Below are 19,531 nucleotides of genomic sequence, written 5' to 3'. Positions count from 1 at the left end.
GGCACATATGGATCAACTTCAGCAATTAAAGGCGGTATCACAGGGAAACTTTACAAAAATGTACCAGGTCTGCAGGCAATGACTTACAAAGCTCCACAAAATCCAAACAATCCACCAAGCTTGCCTTAAATACAAGGCATGGAACAGCTCACGTTATAAAGTACTGCACAAGTTGGAATACTGTTGGTCGGTGATGCTTGGAATCTTCTCTTCCATCATTCTTAGCAAGGTCTCCCTGTGCCAGAATCCTTTTCGAAGATTTGTGGATTTAGCAGTGTTAGTTTAGCGCATTCATAATTTCCAAGGCTTGCTTCATTTCTACAAATAGAGAAAAGTGAATTGATCTGTCAGATGGTCACAACAGCCATCAACATTAGAGGAAGAAAACTGCATCAAGCTGCATTAAAAAACAGGAAATATTTTCAAAATACTGTAAAAAGTACAGCAAAAACTCTGCAGATGCAAGAGATTTTGGAGGTTATAGTTTCAATTTGTGCGATTTGGAAAATGTCCTTATCACCATAGCACTACATGGAATGGTCTAATCAGCTGGAACTTTGTACCATTGTCTGTTCTTATAGAGAACACAAACTATGTCCTAGTTGCTGGCAGAAGTGACAAAGGTATATTTAAATGAATACATAGAATTTCCTAAATACAAATGGATCTTCCTTTACATAACTTTTAACATTTACTTATCCTTTAATGGAACAAAGTTGCAAATCTAATCAGACTAAAGATCTGGGCAGTGTTGTCTATGCAAATGGTAACTCACTAATGTCATTAAACTTGACACCAAACAAAAACTATTCATTAGTCTGTCCATTGGTTTTAACTTTTATAAATGAACATAAGGTTTATTTCCAATCCTTAACACTGTTCTACTCTATACATCTCAACCCACAATGACAATGACTTATCTTACCTGTCAATAGTACTCTTAGTTTCATGGCAGACATAGTAACGGTGACAGGTTTGGAACTGTAAGTATCGGTCACACATAGGTTTAGGTGCACAAGTGGCTCATTCACTTGCTGTACAACACTAGAGCTAAGTGTCTGGTCAACTCGCCAGCTCAGCGAGGACAAGCGCATCACTAAAAGGACAAAGAGAGATCAAAGAAGCACAACTTTCTAACACGCCTCAGAGAATGGAAAGGTTAAATTTTTTTTCCTTTGGATATGGGGGGGGATGCAATAAAATAGTACAACTGTTTAGCAAAAAATTCAGATAAAAAATATATAAGGTGAGTGTGTGTAATATATATTACACACAAGGACATTTCAAGCTGTGCCATCATTATCGCAAAAGTGTGTTCTAAGGATCATTTAGCCTTTAAAACTTGGATTAGCCATCAGAACACAGGATTGATAGTTGCTGACAAAGGGCCTCTGTATGCGTATATTCCATTAAATATCTGCTGTTTCCAGGTGGAATAGTCACTAACTACATTACAATGTCTACATTGTATTTCTGATCAATTTAGTGTTATTTTAATAAACAAAATTTGATTTCCACTGGACATTTCTAAGTGATCCCAAACTTAGTGGTAAATCCGGTTTAATACTCACATCGTAAGCTGTTCTCCCTCAGTGCCTCTTGCAGAGCATTTTGCTTCTCTTCATAAGATCTACATAATGATGCAGCATGTTCTGTAACATAATATGGTGGATCTCAAAAAGTTATTTTGTAGCATATAAATAAAAATCCCTATTTATGCCTCCGTGTACATATCTAAAATGTATATCTGCTTATCAATGTTCTCATATGGAAATGCACGAAAGATCTTCTACTTCCAGCTCACAGTGTTCTGTTTTCTGAGATTCATATCTGAACAAATATGGAAAATATTTTCATATCGTATATTCCACACCATATATGTTTTACAGAGTAGCAGACAAATAGGCTTTTAAAGGGTAGTGATAGAGTGCAAATGTGTATAAGGGATTCAGATTAATGCAAATAAATATGCATTTGATAGCATATGATGTATTTTTAACTGCATTTTAGAGATTTGAAATGTTTGATCTATTGTGGATGACTTCATACGACTAGCAATCTAACCTTTTGGCAGTCCCAGTTGCTGGAGCTCACTAGACAAATTGTCACTGCTCACATTGTGCTTGGCTGCACTTGACAGAATAAAGCACAGGACAGCAACTGTGGCTTTGATATCGCCAGACTCTGCAGAAAAAAAAAAAAACATGCCACACTGCCACACTGTTTTTCTATAATTAAATAAATTTATTAAAAACCTGTGCCTTTTATACTGCAATCAGTGTAACTATTTTGAAGATATTTAGCTTAACAATATGGGAGCGTTTAAACAATGTAAATTTACAGCAAAGTGTAATAACCTAATTTGAAGAAACAAATCAAGAGAACAAGCTGTTGTCATATTATAACCAAAATGTGCCTTTCTAAACCATATACTGTATGTTGCTTATCTTAACGGCATTGTATAAGTTAATCGAAAATGTGGAATTGCAAAGTATATTTGGGAACATGACAGATCCCTGGTCTGAAAGATCTTCTATATTTCAAAACATAGTGAAGACCTTAGAAAAAGTGTAAAAAAAAAAACACTTGTGAACAAGCATTCTCACCCAAACGAGCATCTGATGTCAGCTTCAAAATCTTTTCATACTGTTAAAAAAAAATAAAAAAAAAAATAAAGAAAAAACACAATGGGTCAGTTAATGTACTGAAAGTCACCAAGCATGGCACTCTACCAAATAACTTACATCAATCTTCTCTCCAAGTTGTTCCTTTAGCACCTGAGCACAAATCAGCTTCAGCTTAATGGAGGACTGAGAGGAAAAGAACCAAAATAATGTGAGCTCGGAAAAACAGGGGTGTATCACAGGGTATAAAAGGACACCTGGCACCACAAGACATTTAAAAATGTACCCTAAAATGAGAAAATATTTAATGCACATTTAAATGTATGTTCTTTTTTGTTTTCTATTCCATTGTTGTCATATTAGTAGGTTTTTTGTTTTTGTTACTTGACATAAGAGAACCACACCACAAACCACCACAAAGAATTACATATAATAATATGCCCTAACATTAAAATGATGGAAAGCAAAGCAAGTATGTGTATTTTTATTTATTGAGCACTAACAGACATACCAAGTGCTTTAAAATTCTAATTATATTAGAAGTGGAATAGTCTCTGAAAGGAATATATTATGCAATGTGGTATTTAATTAACTATTAATTTTTAATGAATTTTGGTACAGATTTTGTATTTGATTATGGTACCCACAGGCAGAAAGTATCTACCAAGCCCATTAAAAAATAGTTTTGTTGTATTTTATTGGAACTGCAAAATGTTTGAAGAGGAAGCTTTCAGACAAGCCATGCTGGCCAAATTCGCAGAGGATGACTGCATCGAACAGATGAATGCACAGAAGAGAAGGATGAAACAACTTGAGCACAAGAGAGCTGTAGAGAAACTACTTGAAGATAGACGGCAACAATTATTTGCATACAAGGAATGCAAACTTCAAGAAAGGGAAGAGAAAGAAAGAAGAGAAGCACTCCGTTGTGCGATTATTGAAGAGGAGAGACAGAAACTTCTCAAAGAGCATGCCACTAAATTGCTGGGGTATTTACCAAACGGAAAATTTAAGCATAAAGAGGATCTCAACATGTTTGATGAAGAATTTCGGAGCACGTTTCAGAAAAGAAGCGTGTCCGTGTTTTCTAATGACGACTGGGATTCTTAAGCCTAAATTGTTCTATAAGGGACTTCACCACTAGATGGTGTTCTGCCATCAGTCTGTGTATCCCTGGTACAGATTGCTGTTAAAGCCACACTACACGAATAACATTTTAAAGAATAATATGTGATGTTTATCAAATATAATTAATCTGCAGCCATACATTTTGCTTTTTTGTGAAATTACGTGGCTTGTGTAAACACAAAAAGGACAATGGGCGGTCCTTAAACCTGTACAGTCTTTGTCGTTAAGGGGGTAAAGACATTTCACACCATTTGCAGGATAAATACTTAAAAACATAAAAAATATGTTCAACACTGCATCACATGTAAAGCAAGAAGTAACGTGTTCCAAGTCACAAGAACTAACTTTACAAATAGCAGAGGCTAATGAGAAGGGGAGTACCTAACAATAACGTTACTAAATGATATAAAATATGGTGGGAGTTCCCCTTAAAAATCAATACATACTTACTATTCTAGCAAGAGTACTGATTTCAGCTAAAACCCAATCAGGGCAATCCAGATCACCACAAAACCGGAATCTCTGAAAGAGAGAAAACATTAACTTTTTCTGACTTGACCAATGGAGCCTAACTTGCATCACCAGTGACCACCTTCCTGTAAAATTTGGCTTATTACTGGTATATTCTCTAGTGTCTGCTGCCTGTCTCCTCAAAGGCAACATTCCTGGATCTTCTGCACATATACATGTGTGGAAGTTGAAGAATTTTGCTGATTCTGGATGTCAGTACAATGATCTTTACCTCATTGCTTATTCTGCTGATAGCAGATAAGATAACACTACAATCACATGTCTACCTCATTTCTTAGTTTACTTATGTCTTGTTTGTGTCTCGGAAGAATGTGTACATATGGTATGTTTTCGTATGTTTTCTTTGCTCTAAGTGCCTTGTTGCAAAAGAATCAGAGTCCGCCACGACAAAGGACAAGTTGTCCCTTTCTTGACCTTCTGTAAGTAAAGATTTCACATGTCTGGGGCGGGGGGGTATTTTTCTTGACCTCTTTAAACCGTGTGTGTCAGCAAATCAAAGTAAATATACCAACAGATGGCTAGACAATATGCTAATAACTGTTTGCGCTTCTTTGCCTATATATTGTTAGAAAATTAAGGAGGGGGAGAGAAGTCTGCGAACTGGACTCTCCCCTGTGCGCACTTGAATAAAGAAGCTCTTGCTTACTCAACTCATTGAACTGGTGTCGTCAGATTTCTTGCCGACATTCACACATGCATGCCTGGGTAATGCAACTTACCTCTGTGCATTCTGAAACTGTGCCAGATCATGGAAGAATGCGGGGCCAAATGCCTCTGCTCAGTCTTTCACACAAACACTACAGAGTGTGGGTTAGATTCCATTCTTATTCTAGAAGAACATTAATCTATTTTAAGAGTTACTATTACCATATTATCAGGGGTGGACAAATTTGTTTTGGATCTAGGTGTCAGCCAATTTTTTCTTCTCCAATCATGTTTTTTCTTTTCATATATTACCCCCTGGTCTTCAGTTAAAGGGTGTTTATTGGGGCAATACAAGATAAAACACATCTTTCATCAGTGCTGCACCACTTTGTATGTTACTGCAGTTAACTACTTCATGAATAGGAGTATTTTATACCATTAAGACTCAAGCTTGTATGTTTAACCATTATGCTTTCACTTACACACACTAACAGACACACAAATGCTGACATCTTATGCTCACAAATACCTTACAAAAATACAAACTAACATTCTACACTCATGTACACACGTTAATGTAATTCGAATACACACACTATACACTGACATACACACATATGCTAATGTCATATACAACACCATACATGCACACACTATCCAACAACATACACACACTGGCTAACCTCTAAACATATAAAAACACACACTCTAAGACCATGCACACTGAATCTGGCATTTACAGTACACACATACCCTGAATCTAGCACTTATATATATACACACACACAGACACATTGACTCTGACACTACAGTACACACACACTCACAGACTTAGCTGTAGCACTATACACATACACAATGACTCTGACATAACAGCATAAACACAAACAAACAATTTGTGACTGACTAGCACTATACATATATACATTGACACTACAGCATGCCCTTGTATACACATACACTAACACCCCCCCCCGGAGAGACCTGCCACTGACCATCTTCTGCTGTTGTGAATCTGGCACCCTATGATTTCCTCACTGTCACATAATGCCCCCCGCAGGAAAATATTGGGTGCCTAATTCACAATGGTAGACCTGGACAGTTTTTACCCCCTTGTCCCGCAAAACCCTGGGTTCCAGATGGTTTCTAGTCGACATGGAGCCCCGGGTTTATAGAGCCCTACCATATATGATTTGTACAAAAGACCATCAGCAGGGGTTATTAGAGTTCCTAGTTGCAAAAGGCCACACACTCGGATGAGAAAAGCTGCATTCTGTCTACAATACTATATATTTTCATCACTTTACTTAAGCACAGTCCTAAAAAAAAAAATGCAATAATTAGTTTGTCACAGCTCTGCCATTAGATATTCTCATGACTGGGTATTCACAGATGAGAATTATGGTGCTTGTAGTTGGTCAACAGCTGAAGAGCTGCATATTGACCTAATATACCTAACTGCCAGATACAGAAAACGGCAAAGCATTTAAATCAAAATATCGTCTCTGTGAAATGGGGAAAAACAAGTAAATTTCACATGCTAATGAAACTATTGCAAACACCTGAAGACACCATATTATTTTATTCCACACAGATTAAAAAATGAAACAAGTCATTTAATGCATTTTTTTATTAGCTCACGCTCCTGAACTACAGGAATTGCGGAATTGTGTTTCCCTCCACAAAAAAAGCATAGTATCCATATAGTATCCGTACTTAGCAAGTACCTTAATATGTATGTTCGTGGTGGGGCTGTATGGCAAATCAGTCTGACCTTTTAACAGGGTGGGTTATTCTAGGCAGAGCCGTGTAGCACAAATAATTAATGAATAATCTTTTACTTTTATTGTATAACATTTTTATGAATATATAAACGAATATGATCAAAGCCTCACCATTTTTCCAGCAGCCTTTACGCTTCCTGTCTGATGACAGGGAAGTCACGTGGTATGGGACGAGAAGCATTTTCAATTAACTTTATTGACAAACTGACACTATAGTAAACTTAAGCTGGCAAATTCCGTGCGAGTATATGCCATTACTCGTTTGTGCAAACATATACAGTTTTGTATTTAATTAAAATACATCTAAGAAAATTAATGGAAGCCAATCCCAAGGGAATGCGTTACCCTAACGTGACGTTTTTATAAAACGTTTGTTTAAACTTTATGTTTTCATGTTTAGCGTGCACAATTAGTAGAGCTTTTGTTATAAAAAACATATTCATACATATACCACAATATTTCTTAGCATTAGGGTATGGAATAGTGAAAAACACATTTTGCAATACTAATTATTTCTTTTTGCTTACATTTGCAGGTGCCACTGCTGGAAATGCCAAAATTAATCCCTTCATCGCCTAAACAGCCTTTTTTCCCCAACAAGATTGACATTTATAGAAAGGCTCTGCACTCCACTTTGTGTACATTAACATTGCCAGACACATACACACACTAATATTCCCAGACAGTATACACTCTAACATACACAGACACACACAAGCATGCCCAGATACCCATTCTAACATGCCTAGACACACACACACATACCAAGACGTGCTAACATAACCAGACACACACATACCCAGCCAGAAGATTTCGTAGCGCAGTTACAATAGTGTACAGTCAGGGATGCGCAATTCGTATTACCCGACGCCCGGGCAGGCGTGGTTTTTTTTTCTTTCTTCATTTAGCCCCCCACAGGGTTCCTCCTCTCTGGCAGCCCTGAATGTCTGCGCGATGCGCCTAGACAACCTCCGCTGCTGCCAGGTACTTCCACTGGGGCTTCTATGACGGAAATTAGACATGTGGTCATCCTTCCCCATATGTTAATTGGGACATTGTTGAACCCGGCCAATGCAATTTACCCCATCAAATCATACATTTTACAGTAGACACCCCATGGGCATTTAACATGCCAGTATTTTAACTCTTTCCATGCGAGAATTGTTTGAAGATAAAGCGCTTTTAAGACTTGCTCATAATATTATTTTTAGATATATATATATATATATTTTACAGTACCTGTATTCAACCTGCAGGTGGAGCCAGAGTTCTCAGAAGAGTCTGGAGAGACCCTCTATGAAACTTTTTCAACTTCTTTATTTTTTGAAAGGACGCACTGCCATCTGGCAAAATCATTGAAGTTTAGGAAGTGATCGTTGATGGCCTCCTAAACTCTTTTAAAACGGGTGTCTGCCGCCATACAGTGTATCGTGGACGTTGACGCCCCGGGGCAGGGTCAGACATGGCCCCTGATGCCTCGATGTTGAGGCATTCAGCAACACTGCCAGGACCGTCAATTGACAGGCGCAGAAAGCTATCTATGTTCTCTTTCTGCACCTGTCAATTGATCGTCCTGGCATGTCAATTGTCACTAACTAGATGTTAGTGCGTGACATGCTCGGACCATCAATTGTCATCTAGGTGTTAAAAAATAGCTTTTATTATTGTCATAGTTAAATAAGAAGGCACAATGTCCAAGCCCTCAAACACTCCTGTTTGTTTCTAGCTGCGGGCACCAAAGCTTGGGGGAGGAAGTAGTCTGGGGAGTAAATTTTCCGCATTATAGTAGATGTGAGGGGAAACTCATGAGGTGAAGTCCCCAGGATGATGGGCTGTTTATGAGGAGTGCTGTTACTTTAATAAAAGTAAATAAGACACTTTAAATATAATTAACAGAAGGAGAAGAAGGCCTTGCTCTTGCAAGCTTACAATATATTTGGGAGGAGGGGATGAGTTGATTGTAGCAAGGGCAATATAGAGAACTGTTTTGATCTTGCAGGCTGGTTGAAAGCATTAGGAATGATTGTGTTCATCTCGGAATAGTTGGGTTTTCAGTGTTTGAATTTAGAATAACAGGGACAAAGTCTGATGGAATGGGGTATAGAATTACGGGAATATGATAAGGTGATAACATTAGAATAAAGACGCAAGTCATCGAGGGATGAAGAGGCTATTAGGAATGCATTTGTAGTCTACAGACTATGGGCCCTAGCCTTGGAAGGGGTTCCCCCTGGTACCGTGGGCCACGTTTCCCCAATTACCAGACACTCTACAGACTGTGGAGCTCGGACACAGATTTGGGGCGCCTGCATTTTGGGAGATGTTTTATTTGTGGTGTGTTACACCTCGGGTGAGGACTTACAGGACAGAGACCTTCAAGATCTGATATCCAGCAGGTTTCATCCAGAAGTCAGGGAACTGCCTGTGTTTACTATCTTCCCTACAGACTTCGATAGCGACACCCTACCAGGCTGAAGTGGGCCGAATGCAAATACTGAGCTGTGTGCAAAGGAGGGCCTAATGGGGAACTATGTGTGGTTTGCTGTGACTATTCTATGTAAATTACCCCCTTGTACAGCTTAAATACTGGTGTGTTTTCAATAAAACTCAGTCCTGTTTTCACCTCAACATTGGTTCTATCTAATGCTTGGGGTGGTCTGCTGTAATAACTCACTGTCCTTTTCAGGACAGTACATGTGCTGAATACGCTAAGCTATGGCTAGTCATGGCACCAACGCAGCTGGCCCTGAAGGGGTTAACCACTGGTGTCTCGGCAAAAGGAAGAGCAGCTTGACAGGAGTACCCAGTCATGGTACAGGGCATACAGGACACACCGACCACTATTGCAGTTCTACTTCACTGTCCTACAGTTCCACTTCATTTTGCATCTTGGGAAAGATCGGAGGAAAGGATGTCACCGTAAGCTCCATCATTTTGCCCTAAGATAAACTTGTGTAAACTTCCTCCAAAATGGTGAAGCTTCAGGTGACATCCTTTCCCCTGATTGGAGGAGAGAGGACATCACTAGAAGCTCCACCAGGAAAGCAGGTCTGGTAGGAATCCAGTACCCATGCATGATACCCAACAGGAAGGTAAAGACAGGCTAAGAGAAAACACACACAAGACTTGATATTGGAAATTGTCTATATTGGGGTGTGCTTCCTGATCAGGTCAAGTCTCTTTACAGGGCACTGTGTCTGGGAACACAGCTGAAGTCTTCTGAGGAATGTAGAAGCTGGATGGCACCTTAGACTCAGAGTAAGGGACAGGCACCTCGGACAGGACTCTGTAGCTGGACTGGCGGCGGACTGGAGACCACGGCACACGGCAGAAAGCCCTCAGGCAATAAGATGTGGTCAAGCCAGCCAGGATGGTAACAGAAGGACACATTACCAAATTAGGTATCCAGGAGGATTGTCACAAACAAGCCAGATCAGAACCAGTAGATCACTTAGAAAGCTAGTAGGCTGCTATCACGGTCAGCTATCGGATAACCGGACACATAGGGTGTGAGTGCGCAGGAGTTAAATATACCAGCCCTTTGCTCACTCGCTTAACCTTTAAACACACCACAAAAACCACACCAGACTGGTAATACGCTGCCACCACCAAGTTATGCGTAAAGCTGACTACAGCCTATGGATGCTTCGGTAACGCTCAGTACCACATTGAACAGAGTAGGGGACAGGCACTTCTGACAGGACTCTGTAGGGGGACTGGAGACCACGGCACACGGCAGGAAGCCCATTTTTGTTTTGTTTTTTCTCTTTTCTGTTATAATCTGGTCCTTATATGGCTCCTCTCCAATGAGACTATGTGGTACTGTGTTGCTAAGTAATGAGCTTGAACATGGCTTGGATGGTCTTAACATACCTGAGAAATGTTCCAAATCATTTCAGACTCTCGAATCCACTAGGAGTAAACTGGTCTTTATACAGGAGACCCATTTTAAAAGGGACAGGGAACCCAAATACCTATTTCCCACATATTTTCCTGTCTAGCTCCCCTGGCTCTTAAGTCTAAAGGGGTGGCAATACTGATAGTATTTCCAAAACTACCCCTATTGTGGTCTCTGATATCTGGTGAGACTCTGGCGTGCCCTCTTCTTGAAGGGAAGCTTGGGCCACCAAAAAATTACCTTAGCCACCCTCTACACCACAAACATCAATCAACCAACCTTTGTCTCTGCCACCTCACGTAGATTGGTTGATTTCTGGGTAGCATCACTGTTCTGGGGGGGAACTTTGATATGGTCCTCAACCCTACCTTTGAATGTTCTTCAGGGAGGTTGCACATACCTTATTCAAAAATAAAAAAGTTAAAGGGGCCTTGCATGACTCTCAATTGGTTGATGCCTGGTGCCTCCAGCACCCAGTGATGCGGGATTATTCTGCAATATATACATCTCAGATTTTCCTGATGAACATACCAGTTTGTGGACAATCGAGGACTACCTTTCAAAACAGTTACAGATACGTTTCCCACCTGATGCTGTTGTGGCACTCGAGGCACCTATTGAGTTAGAAGAACTGCAGGCAGCCATCAGCGGTAAACGTCCAGGGTCAGTCTGCCAACCTCATATTACCATAAATTTGTTGATATTCTAGGGCCTCACTTCACTCACCTCACTGATTGGCCTTGCCAGACTAACACAGCTCACATTACAGTTATTCATAAAAAAAGGGTAAAGACCAGTGTTCCCTCTAAGCTGTGCGCTTGTGCGCGCGCACATAGCTTTTTTAGAGAGCGCACACATCCAAAAATTGTGCACACAACAATTTTTCCCCAAAAAAGGAAAAAAAAATACATTTTTGAAACTTTAGGTGGCGCGGATATTGTGTACACAAAATTTTTGCTCTCTGAAAATTTTTGCACAAGAGAAATTTTCTGCGCACGCCAACTAAGAAAAATTAGATGGAACATTGATAAAGACCCAGAGTTATGTGGTAGCATAATACATATTTATGAATGTAAATTTAGGGCTTTTGATGCCTTTTCCAATTTACAGATTAATTTCAGAAAATCTGAGGTTTAGGGGGTTCACATAGCCACTCAGAATCAGAGGTGAAAATGCGATTTCATTTTTGCAGGTGTTCGTCTCTTTTTTTTGTTTTTTTTTTTAGAAATGGATGATTTATTGTTTGAAGATTCAGCTCTATATATTTTTTTTTTGTTTAAAACTTTTTATTCGCAATTGTAGAAGAAAAGACAAATCTAAATCAATTGTTTTGCAGCATAACATTGTATCGATATCATGTGTTACAAGATGTGCGGTCACGGTCAGACAAATACATTTACACACATAGGGAAGGAAAGAGGAGAGGGAGAAAAAAAAATTATTTTGGTGTGAACATATTCCCGGGTGCATCATCAGGAGCGCTCATAGGTAAACCAGAGGGAGAACTGTTGTCCTCTCGGAGAATACCGTGAGCCATGGGCCCCATATGGCTTCAAATTTGTGGAATCTCTCTCGTAGCTTAGCAGTAATTTTCTCCATCGATATTAGATTCCAGATTAAAGAATGGATTTCGTTGAGTGAGGGTGTTGAACCCTTCCATCGTCTCTCAAAAGTTCAAGGTCTCTTAAATATTTGGGGGTGTCCTTGCCCACTAACCTTGCCTGCCTGTTTGAACTTAACGTCTTACCTTTGCTGCGGCAAGTCAAAGCTGACCTGCATCACTGGTCTGTGCCATATATTATGTGGTTGGGAAGGGTGGGGGTAGAGAAGATAAACATCCTGCCAAGATTTCTTTACCTGTTCCAGACGCTCCCCATCCATGTCCCCATGGGGGGTTTGTGTGCACCGTATTGGCAGGCTTCTCATCTGCGGAGAATAGTGGAGTGGTCTATCCCCACCAGTAAATTATGGGTTCAAATAGAGCTGGGCTCCTTTCGTAGCCCCTTGTCTTTGGTTTGGGTCCATTATCCAGCCACTTGTTGCGTAACGCACACAACTGCCGCCGCTATCCTCGGGGGTTTGGAAAAGCATAGTATCTAACTCAGGGATCTCTGGGTTTCCTTGCCTTCTACACACACTTTCCTATAATCCAGATTTCCTCCCGGGTATGGGCGAGTTAAACACTTATCTCTTATCCCCAATTGATTCAAGCGGGCCAAACCTCATTGAGCAATCAATTCCTTTACTAGCAGTTGAAACATTACATTGTATCTCTCGCCAGAGGATCTCTACTCCAGCAGCAGTTATCCCACTTAGAGGAGCTTTGTGCTAGAGGACTGCATTGGGAGGCAGGTCCCGCGGGACTCGCCAAAAAACTTGCGGGCGGCCTTGCTGGTGTTGTGGGTGGGAGCAGGCGGTCAGGCACTGTACATGCGGGTCCCAGTAATCCTGTTTTCTGTCTTGCTCCGCCCAGGAACAAAACAGAGTCATGTGATGTAATGTCACTTCCCGTGACTCCGCCTTGTTCCTGGGCGGAGCAAGAGAAGAGACTCTGTGAGGGAGCAACTCGAGGGCAGCCTTGCGGGACCGCGCGGGAAATCTGCAGTTCAGGTAAGGAGGTGGGCTTGATTGGCCACAAATGTGGCGGGAGTGGGCAGGATTGGCCACAAATGTGGTGGGAGGGGAACACCCACATTGCGGGAGCGGGCGAGATTGGGTAAAAAATCAGCGGGCGCGAACGGGATTAAAAAAGCAGTCCCGCGCAGGGCTCTACTTTGTGCTAGAGAGTCAGAAACCCTACCGTATAGCCTGTATAAAATGTTGCTCCGTGATCAGACAGGCATGCTCCTCCCTTCTTTCTAAGACTCTGGGAGAGGGACTTGGTAATTACATTTACAGAGACTGACTGGCAAAAACAAATTTTAATCACACATAAGGGTTCTTTATCCAGTAAGATTCAAGAGGTGTCTTTTAAGCTTCTTTCCAGGTGGTAATCACAGATTCCTGACTCAGGTGCTTGAGACGTGCGGGAGTTGCCAGGCCAGTGTCTGCTGGTCCTGCCCCCAGGTTCAGATATTCTGGAGGAAGGTAGTGTGAGTAGTGTGTGGGTATTTTGTTTGTTTATTGCGATCTTTTCCTTTTTTTTTTTTTTTTTTTTACAGTGCACGCACGAGGAATGTGGAGTTACTGGCTAGACTAAGACAGCATCTGGTTCAGATTTACCCGACTACGTTTGTGAGTTTACACCAAAACAGGCAGAACAGCATACGCAGAGAGATAAAAATGTGAGATATCTGTAGCTGCGCCACTCCAACCATTCCAACTTTATCATATTTATTAAAGACAGACTGCTAGTTCTTTTCATTTTATCTGTATATAGATTGTTAGCTACTCTTCCTACCATGTTCCGATATTTAGATAAAGAGGGTCAGCTCTTCTTCTTGCACCACAAAATGTTTTTTTTACTTTTCTAAACCTAAAAGCAAATGATTATTAAAAAATGCACATGGAACACTGAGTTTGTAGGACAATACACATTCTGTGTCTAAGTTCATTAAGGTTACTCAGCTCATCCAAAATCATGCCACCAGTGATAGTTATTGATTGGATCAAACAGAATTATGTTTTTGATGAAATAACAATGAAATAGCATACAAATGTTTGTAAATTAAATTATGAAAACAAATAAAAAAAAATTTGTCAATGCCTTACAAAAATAATTATAAATAGATCACAGTCACATAAAGAGTCTTGATGACTCATTAAATCCTTCATGAGGTTCCAAAAACAAGTGCCAGAAAATGCCATGGAACATCATAATTAGCCCCTTAAGGACAGAGCTGGTTTTTTTTCATTTTTTGTACGTTTTGTGACAATGGCTGTTTTAACATTTCTGCAGTTTTTAGCTGTAATTTTCCCCTCTCACATTTAGTGAATTTCACCGTCAGCCTTTATCAAAGTGTGTGGTAATAATTGTGTTTTTTTTCACACACATAGTATGAATTTATAGCTGATATATAAGCTATAAATTCTTATAAGCTATGTAACTGTCCAACAACACCCCAATACGTGTTCAGCAACATCTCCTGAGTACAGTGATACCACCCATACATAGGTTTGTTTGTTTAGGGGCTAAAAGGCCAAATTTTGGAGATGCACATTTAAAAAAATAAATAAAAAAAATGGACATCTGCTCAGTTTACGCCTATGCCCTATTTGGGGCACCTTTGAAATTAGCAAATTCAATTTACCCCATCCAACCATAGAGTTTCGAACACCAGACACCCCAGGGTATTTCAAATGCTGACATTTCAACTCTTTTAATGCCAGGATATAGCGCCGAGGATACAGCGCTCATAAAAATAATTAATTTTTTACATTTTTCGGACATATAGAGGCACTTCAGAAACATTTGCTGAGATTAGGAGTGAATCGTTGGCCGCTCAAGACTGTGTCGCCGGTTCACTGCTTTTCCTTCCTTGGATCACTTTTGAGAAGTACTGACCACTGCAGACCAGGAGCACCCCACAAGAGCTGCAGTTTTGGAGATGCTCTGTCCCAGTCGCCATCACAGTTTGTCCCTGGTCAAAGTTGCTCAGATCCTTAAGCCTGCCCATTTTTCCTGCTTCTAACACAACAAGTTTGAGGGCGAAATGTTCACTTGCTGCCTAATATATCCCACACACTGACAGTAAGATTATCATAGTTATTTGCTTCACCTGTCAGTGGTCATAATGTTATGGTCGATCACTGTGTGTGTGTGTGTGTGTGTGTGTGTGTGTGTATATACACAGAGTCCATTGCACACCATTCCAAATATTCCAAGCCCGGTGCTAGTAACCAGCAGTTTCCATACAAAACACTTTCAAAAAGATGGTCAGCACTCCAGGTCTTTAAATTGACAATTTCATTTTATTCAAAGTCAAGTCGACGTTTCAGTCATTACTGACTTTCATCAGGACATGCAGATTTCTCTGGTCTGAGAGCCAGTAGAGCAGCTCATACCCCCTGGGACTGAAGGGGTTATATCCCAACAACGATAATATCTATTCCACATTCTCACACAATAATATATATTCTACATTCTCAGGTGCCAATAGCCCCTGGGACTGAAGGGGTTAAATCCCAACAACGATAATATATATTCCACACTCTCTTGTGTTATCATTGCAGCAAGCTCAGGCATCTAAACTGACGGTATTTGAACACATCACTACAAATCTATTGTTTTTCAATGTATTGTACATGTAACAGATATTCAAGTTTTTGATGCAAACGTGTGCGGAACAAGTAGTGGTACCCTCAAGCATCCCGCTGCCTTTATGTCCTTAAATGCCTATTAATAAAGAATCGGAATTGTTTATTAAGAACTTCTGTTCTTTTGGGAGACAGATGCAATTCATTATTATACAGTTCCTTATTACACCAAGTAGGACTGGTGTAGGAAATAAATCCAAATCCCTATTCTGTGGCTCAGTTTCCTTAGGCATAAACTCAAATCTCTAATTTGCAGCGTTTTACCATGCTGTGTTCCCTAGAGGGGTAAAACCTGAAAGATACAATTGATGCAACCTGTTGCAAATCCTAACCTAGTTTAATAAACATTAGTTACTACACTGACCTCAGTACACAACAAATTAGACACACGCAACTCTCAAATAATGTATGTGTTGATACATATGCTCGTTTCTTGCTTTTTTCTACTATTATCTAATCAACTCTCCAGCGTATGAAGTTGAATTTGAATTTCTACAACTACAAAGTTGTGAATTTTCAATTTGTGTGATTTTTCTGCTATAAATCTGCATTTTTGTCACAACATGCAGCCAGCCATATTTTAGTACATAGACCAAGGAGGGCTGGCACCTTCTGGTGCAAGCATAGCTGAGTATTCCTCCCAACCACCCTTACTTTATCGCATACGTACACATGAATTCTAACATACATCTGTTTACCTTGCTTTGTAGCCATGTAACGTGCAATAAAACATCACTTTTTAAGTGCAAATTCAAACCATCTTTAGCTAATCATACTTACATTCACTTTCTGTGTATTTGTGATTTAATCACATGCAAATCACGTTTAGGAACTATACATATTTTTTACATTTGTGTCAATACATTTTAGGGCTTTACGTAGAAGAGATATTTTTGCCCTAAGATAATATGTTTCCTCAATATTTTCTCATAGCATTTTTCTGTATTTTACTCATTCCACTCACAGTTCTTCTTACCACTCCCCTCTACACTAATCCTGTGCTGCAGGTTTTGCAGAAAATGTGGAATGCATGTTGTTTCTTAAACTAAATTTCTATATAGAACTATTGTTTGCATGGTCAACTAAGCCAACATTAACATGGCAACTATCCCCTTCAAAATACATAGTATAGTGGGTGAGATGAAACTGCAACTACTCTATTAACTCCTGCTTTAGTGGGTAAAAAAATAAAACATTACAATACTAAAGTTTATTTCTACACCTTTTTCCTTTAAATATGATATTTAAACTAGAGAAGATGTGGAGAGTAAAGGACAAAGTGGTCCCAGGGGTCATAGGAGCACTCGGGGCTGGGACTCCTAAACTGGCACAGTGTCTCCAGTTTCTTCCAGGAACAACATCAGAACACTAAGTCCGGAAGAGGGTAGGAACAGCTAAGGTACTATGCAGAACCCTCAAACTCCCAGGCCCATGGTAGAAAAGCCGAGGTTGAGGAAGACGCATACCACCCATAGGGGTGAGAAGGGAATTTTTTAATTAAAAATAAAGCATATATTGTCGCTTGGGTAGCTATGTTTTTACATCTTCATTTCCATATAACAGTCCTTTTTTTCTTTTAGGAGATGTCAGTGACTCATGGGATGACCACACCCTCATATTGTCTTAGTTTTCTTAGCCCTAATAGAGGAGCTGCAGTCCTTGACATACCTGTTTACCTGAAGGTACAAGTGAAAATGGTAAGGAAATCTTTCACCTTTTTAGCAACACTAGGATGTAGAGTTATTATGTATATAAAATCATATTTTTGGGGCTTCTAAGATTAAGTAGTTACGTAACCTTAGAACTCATTTGTAAAGAATTCTACAGCGCTGAGTTGCATTGATTTAAACTGTTTTTGAAGGTAGAGTCCTATGTCCTAATTGTTAATGAAATGATTAGACTAAAATGTATTTGACCTATTATAATTTCAGATTTACATTTTAGTTGTCTTTTTTTATTAACATCTCAAACAGCCTAGCTACCCCATTTTGCTCTAAAATGTTTAATGTAATTCTATAGCGGTTTTTGTTATGAAGATTGAGACAGAGTATTTCAAGCAGTTCCAGCTTGGCAAATTGGATTCCCTGCACACAACAGGGACATACAGACATCCCAGCAACAATCAGCTCTGTCCATGCCATACAATGCAATGCTAGCATGTATTTGCTTTACTATTATATTAGTCAGTCAGATATGTTACAAATGTAAAACACCATTTAAGTATTTCTAAGTGCTCTTATATGATTTGATACATTCTTACTGGTGAATAGAATGGTACAGTAATAAATCAGGAACAGACTGGGAATGAAAAGTGTCCTGTGACTAATAAATCACAAGTGTGTGGCTGCTTGTGAGATACATGTGGCCACACACTACCAGTGCCAGACTGGGAATGGAAAGCAGCCCTGGAAATATATGGACACCAGCACCATATATTTTATGGGGTGATTGAGCTCATGTCAGAAGTTGAATCTCATGCATTTTCAACCATTATTAACAACAGTTAAGGTCTAGATGGAGAATAAAATCTAGCTCCTTTCAAAACAGTGCAACTGCAGACTTCATAAAGATTACTTGTATAAAGTGATCATAATATTTAGAAATCATTGACAACACAAATTAACAAACAGTCTTCTGAGCATATACACTCAAATGTTGAATTTCTTTGACTACATCGAAAAATTCTAAATTATTTGGCCCATTCAAAGAAAATATAATAAAAAAGAATGAATGCTGTAAACCATTAAAAAGCAATTCATCTGCCAAGACACATACATGATTAGCACATGGAACTCCGAAACTGCTCAATGAATGCTGCTTGTCTAAGCAGATCAAACCAAACCTCCAGCCAGCCAGTTGCGATCAAAGTAATTAAACAATAAGTTTCAAGCTAAACTAGCTATAAATTGATACATGGCAAATACAATCTTTACATATACATTTAAAGTACTACACAATTATAATTTATGTTACAACTGTTTTGCATAAAAGTGTAAGTAGTAATTTAATGTGTAAATATATAAAATGTATTGTCATAATAAACATTTAATTACATTAACAGTAATAGTAATAACTGCATGAGATGTCCATATTCCATTGCATTTAGACTGCTGATGTATTGAGTATTAGTTACAAATAAGCTAGACATGGGTTTGATCTTAGCAAAACGTATCAATTTAACATGCACTGATAACAATACTTTTGTGTTGATATTTCCATTAGCTTTAATTGTGGCATTTGTGCAATCATTGTCTAGTTTCCATGCTTGATTATTTGGTTTTATCCCAGTTAGCATCAGGAATAAGACAGTATCAAAGCAATCCCATAAATGAAACAGCTACTGGTTTCAAATCTTTATTTTTAGTTTACGTTCTGTCTTGTTTACAATGCTAGCAGACTGAGTGTCTCATATTTCTTAATTATAATAGTTTTGGTATAAAGCGCTCATGGCAGAGAGCAGCCTCCCAAGGATTTCAGGAGGCACTATTAATACATGATGCAGTCAGTTTTGCTCATCATTGTTACAGTAGGATTAGATTTTAGACATGTTATTGAATCAAAGTCTGTTCTTCTGCTAAAACCAATTTAAATGGGTCCTTAAATCAGGTCAATTGAGACGGGCATAAGTAAGCACTACATTTTTAATAATTTTCTAAAGAAATGCG

At 39.3% G+C, this 19,531-nt stretch overlaps 1 protein-coding gene across 1 annotated transcript; it reads right to left on the bottom strand.

Annotated features, from left to right (window-relative positions):
- Positions 1–277: 277 nt before the first annotated feature.
- LOC149297718 (COMM domain-containing protein 4-like) lies at positions 278–12,491 on the bottom strand. The gene is made up of 8 exons (XM_089488180.1): positions 12,468–12,491; positions 4,203–4,274; positions 2,745–2,810; positions 2,607–2,646; positions 2,065–2,184; positions 1,572–1,652; positions 926–1,096; positions 278–318 (listed from the first exon to the last, which is right to left on the bottom strand). Exons 1-8 carry the CDS (start codon positions 12,489–12,491, stop codon positions 278–280), a joined length of 615 nt encoding a protein of 204 aa, XP_089344306.1.
- Between the last annotated feature and the right edge of the window lie 7,040 nt (positions 12,492–19,531).

Source organism: Sceloporus occidentalis, unplaced genomic scaffold (genome assembly GCF_023333645.1).
Source record: "Sceloporus occidentalis isolate IW3139 unplaced genomic scaffold, rSceOcc1.0.p SCAF_37, whole genome shotgun sequence".
In the NCBI taxonomy this organism is placed as follows: domain Eukaryota; kingdom Metazoa; phylum Chordata; class Lepidosauria; order Squamata; family Phrynosomatidae; genus Sceloporus; species Sceloporus occidentalis.
The sequence above is the reverse complement of the archived record's forward strand: the minus strand, read 5'-3'. Positions and strand labels throughout refer to the sequence as shown.

Bases quoted from the DNA above. Each gene is read 5' to 3' on its own strand.
- LOC149297718 (XM_089488180.1), bottom strand. From the start codon at position 12,491: ATGGATGGGGAGCGTCTGGAACAG. The intron at 2,647-2,744 runs GTAAGTTATTTG...TTTTTTTAACAG, and splicing joins AACTTGGAGAGAAGATTGAT to TATGAAAAGATTTTGAAGCT. The intron at 1,097-1,571 runs GTGAGTATTAAA...TTGTCCTTTTAG, and splicing joins GAGGGAGAACAGCTTACGAT to TGATGCGCTTGTCCTCGCTG.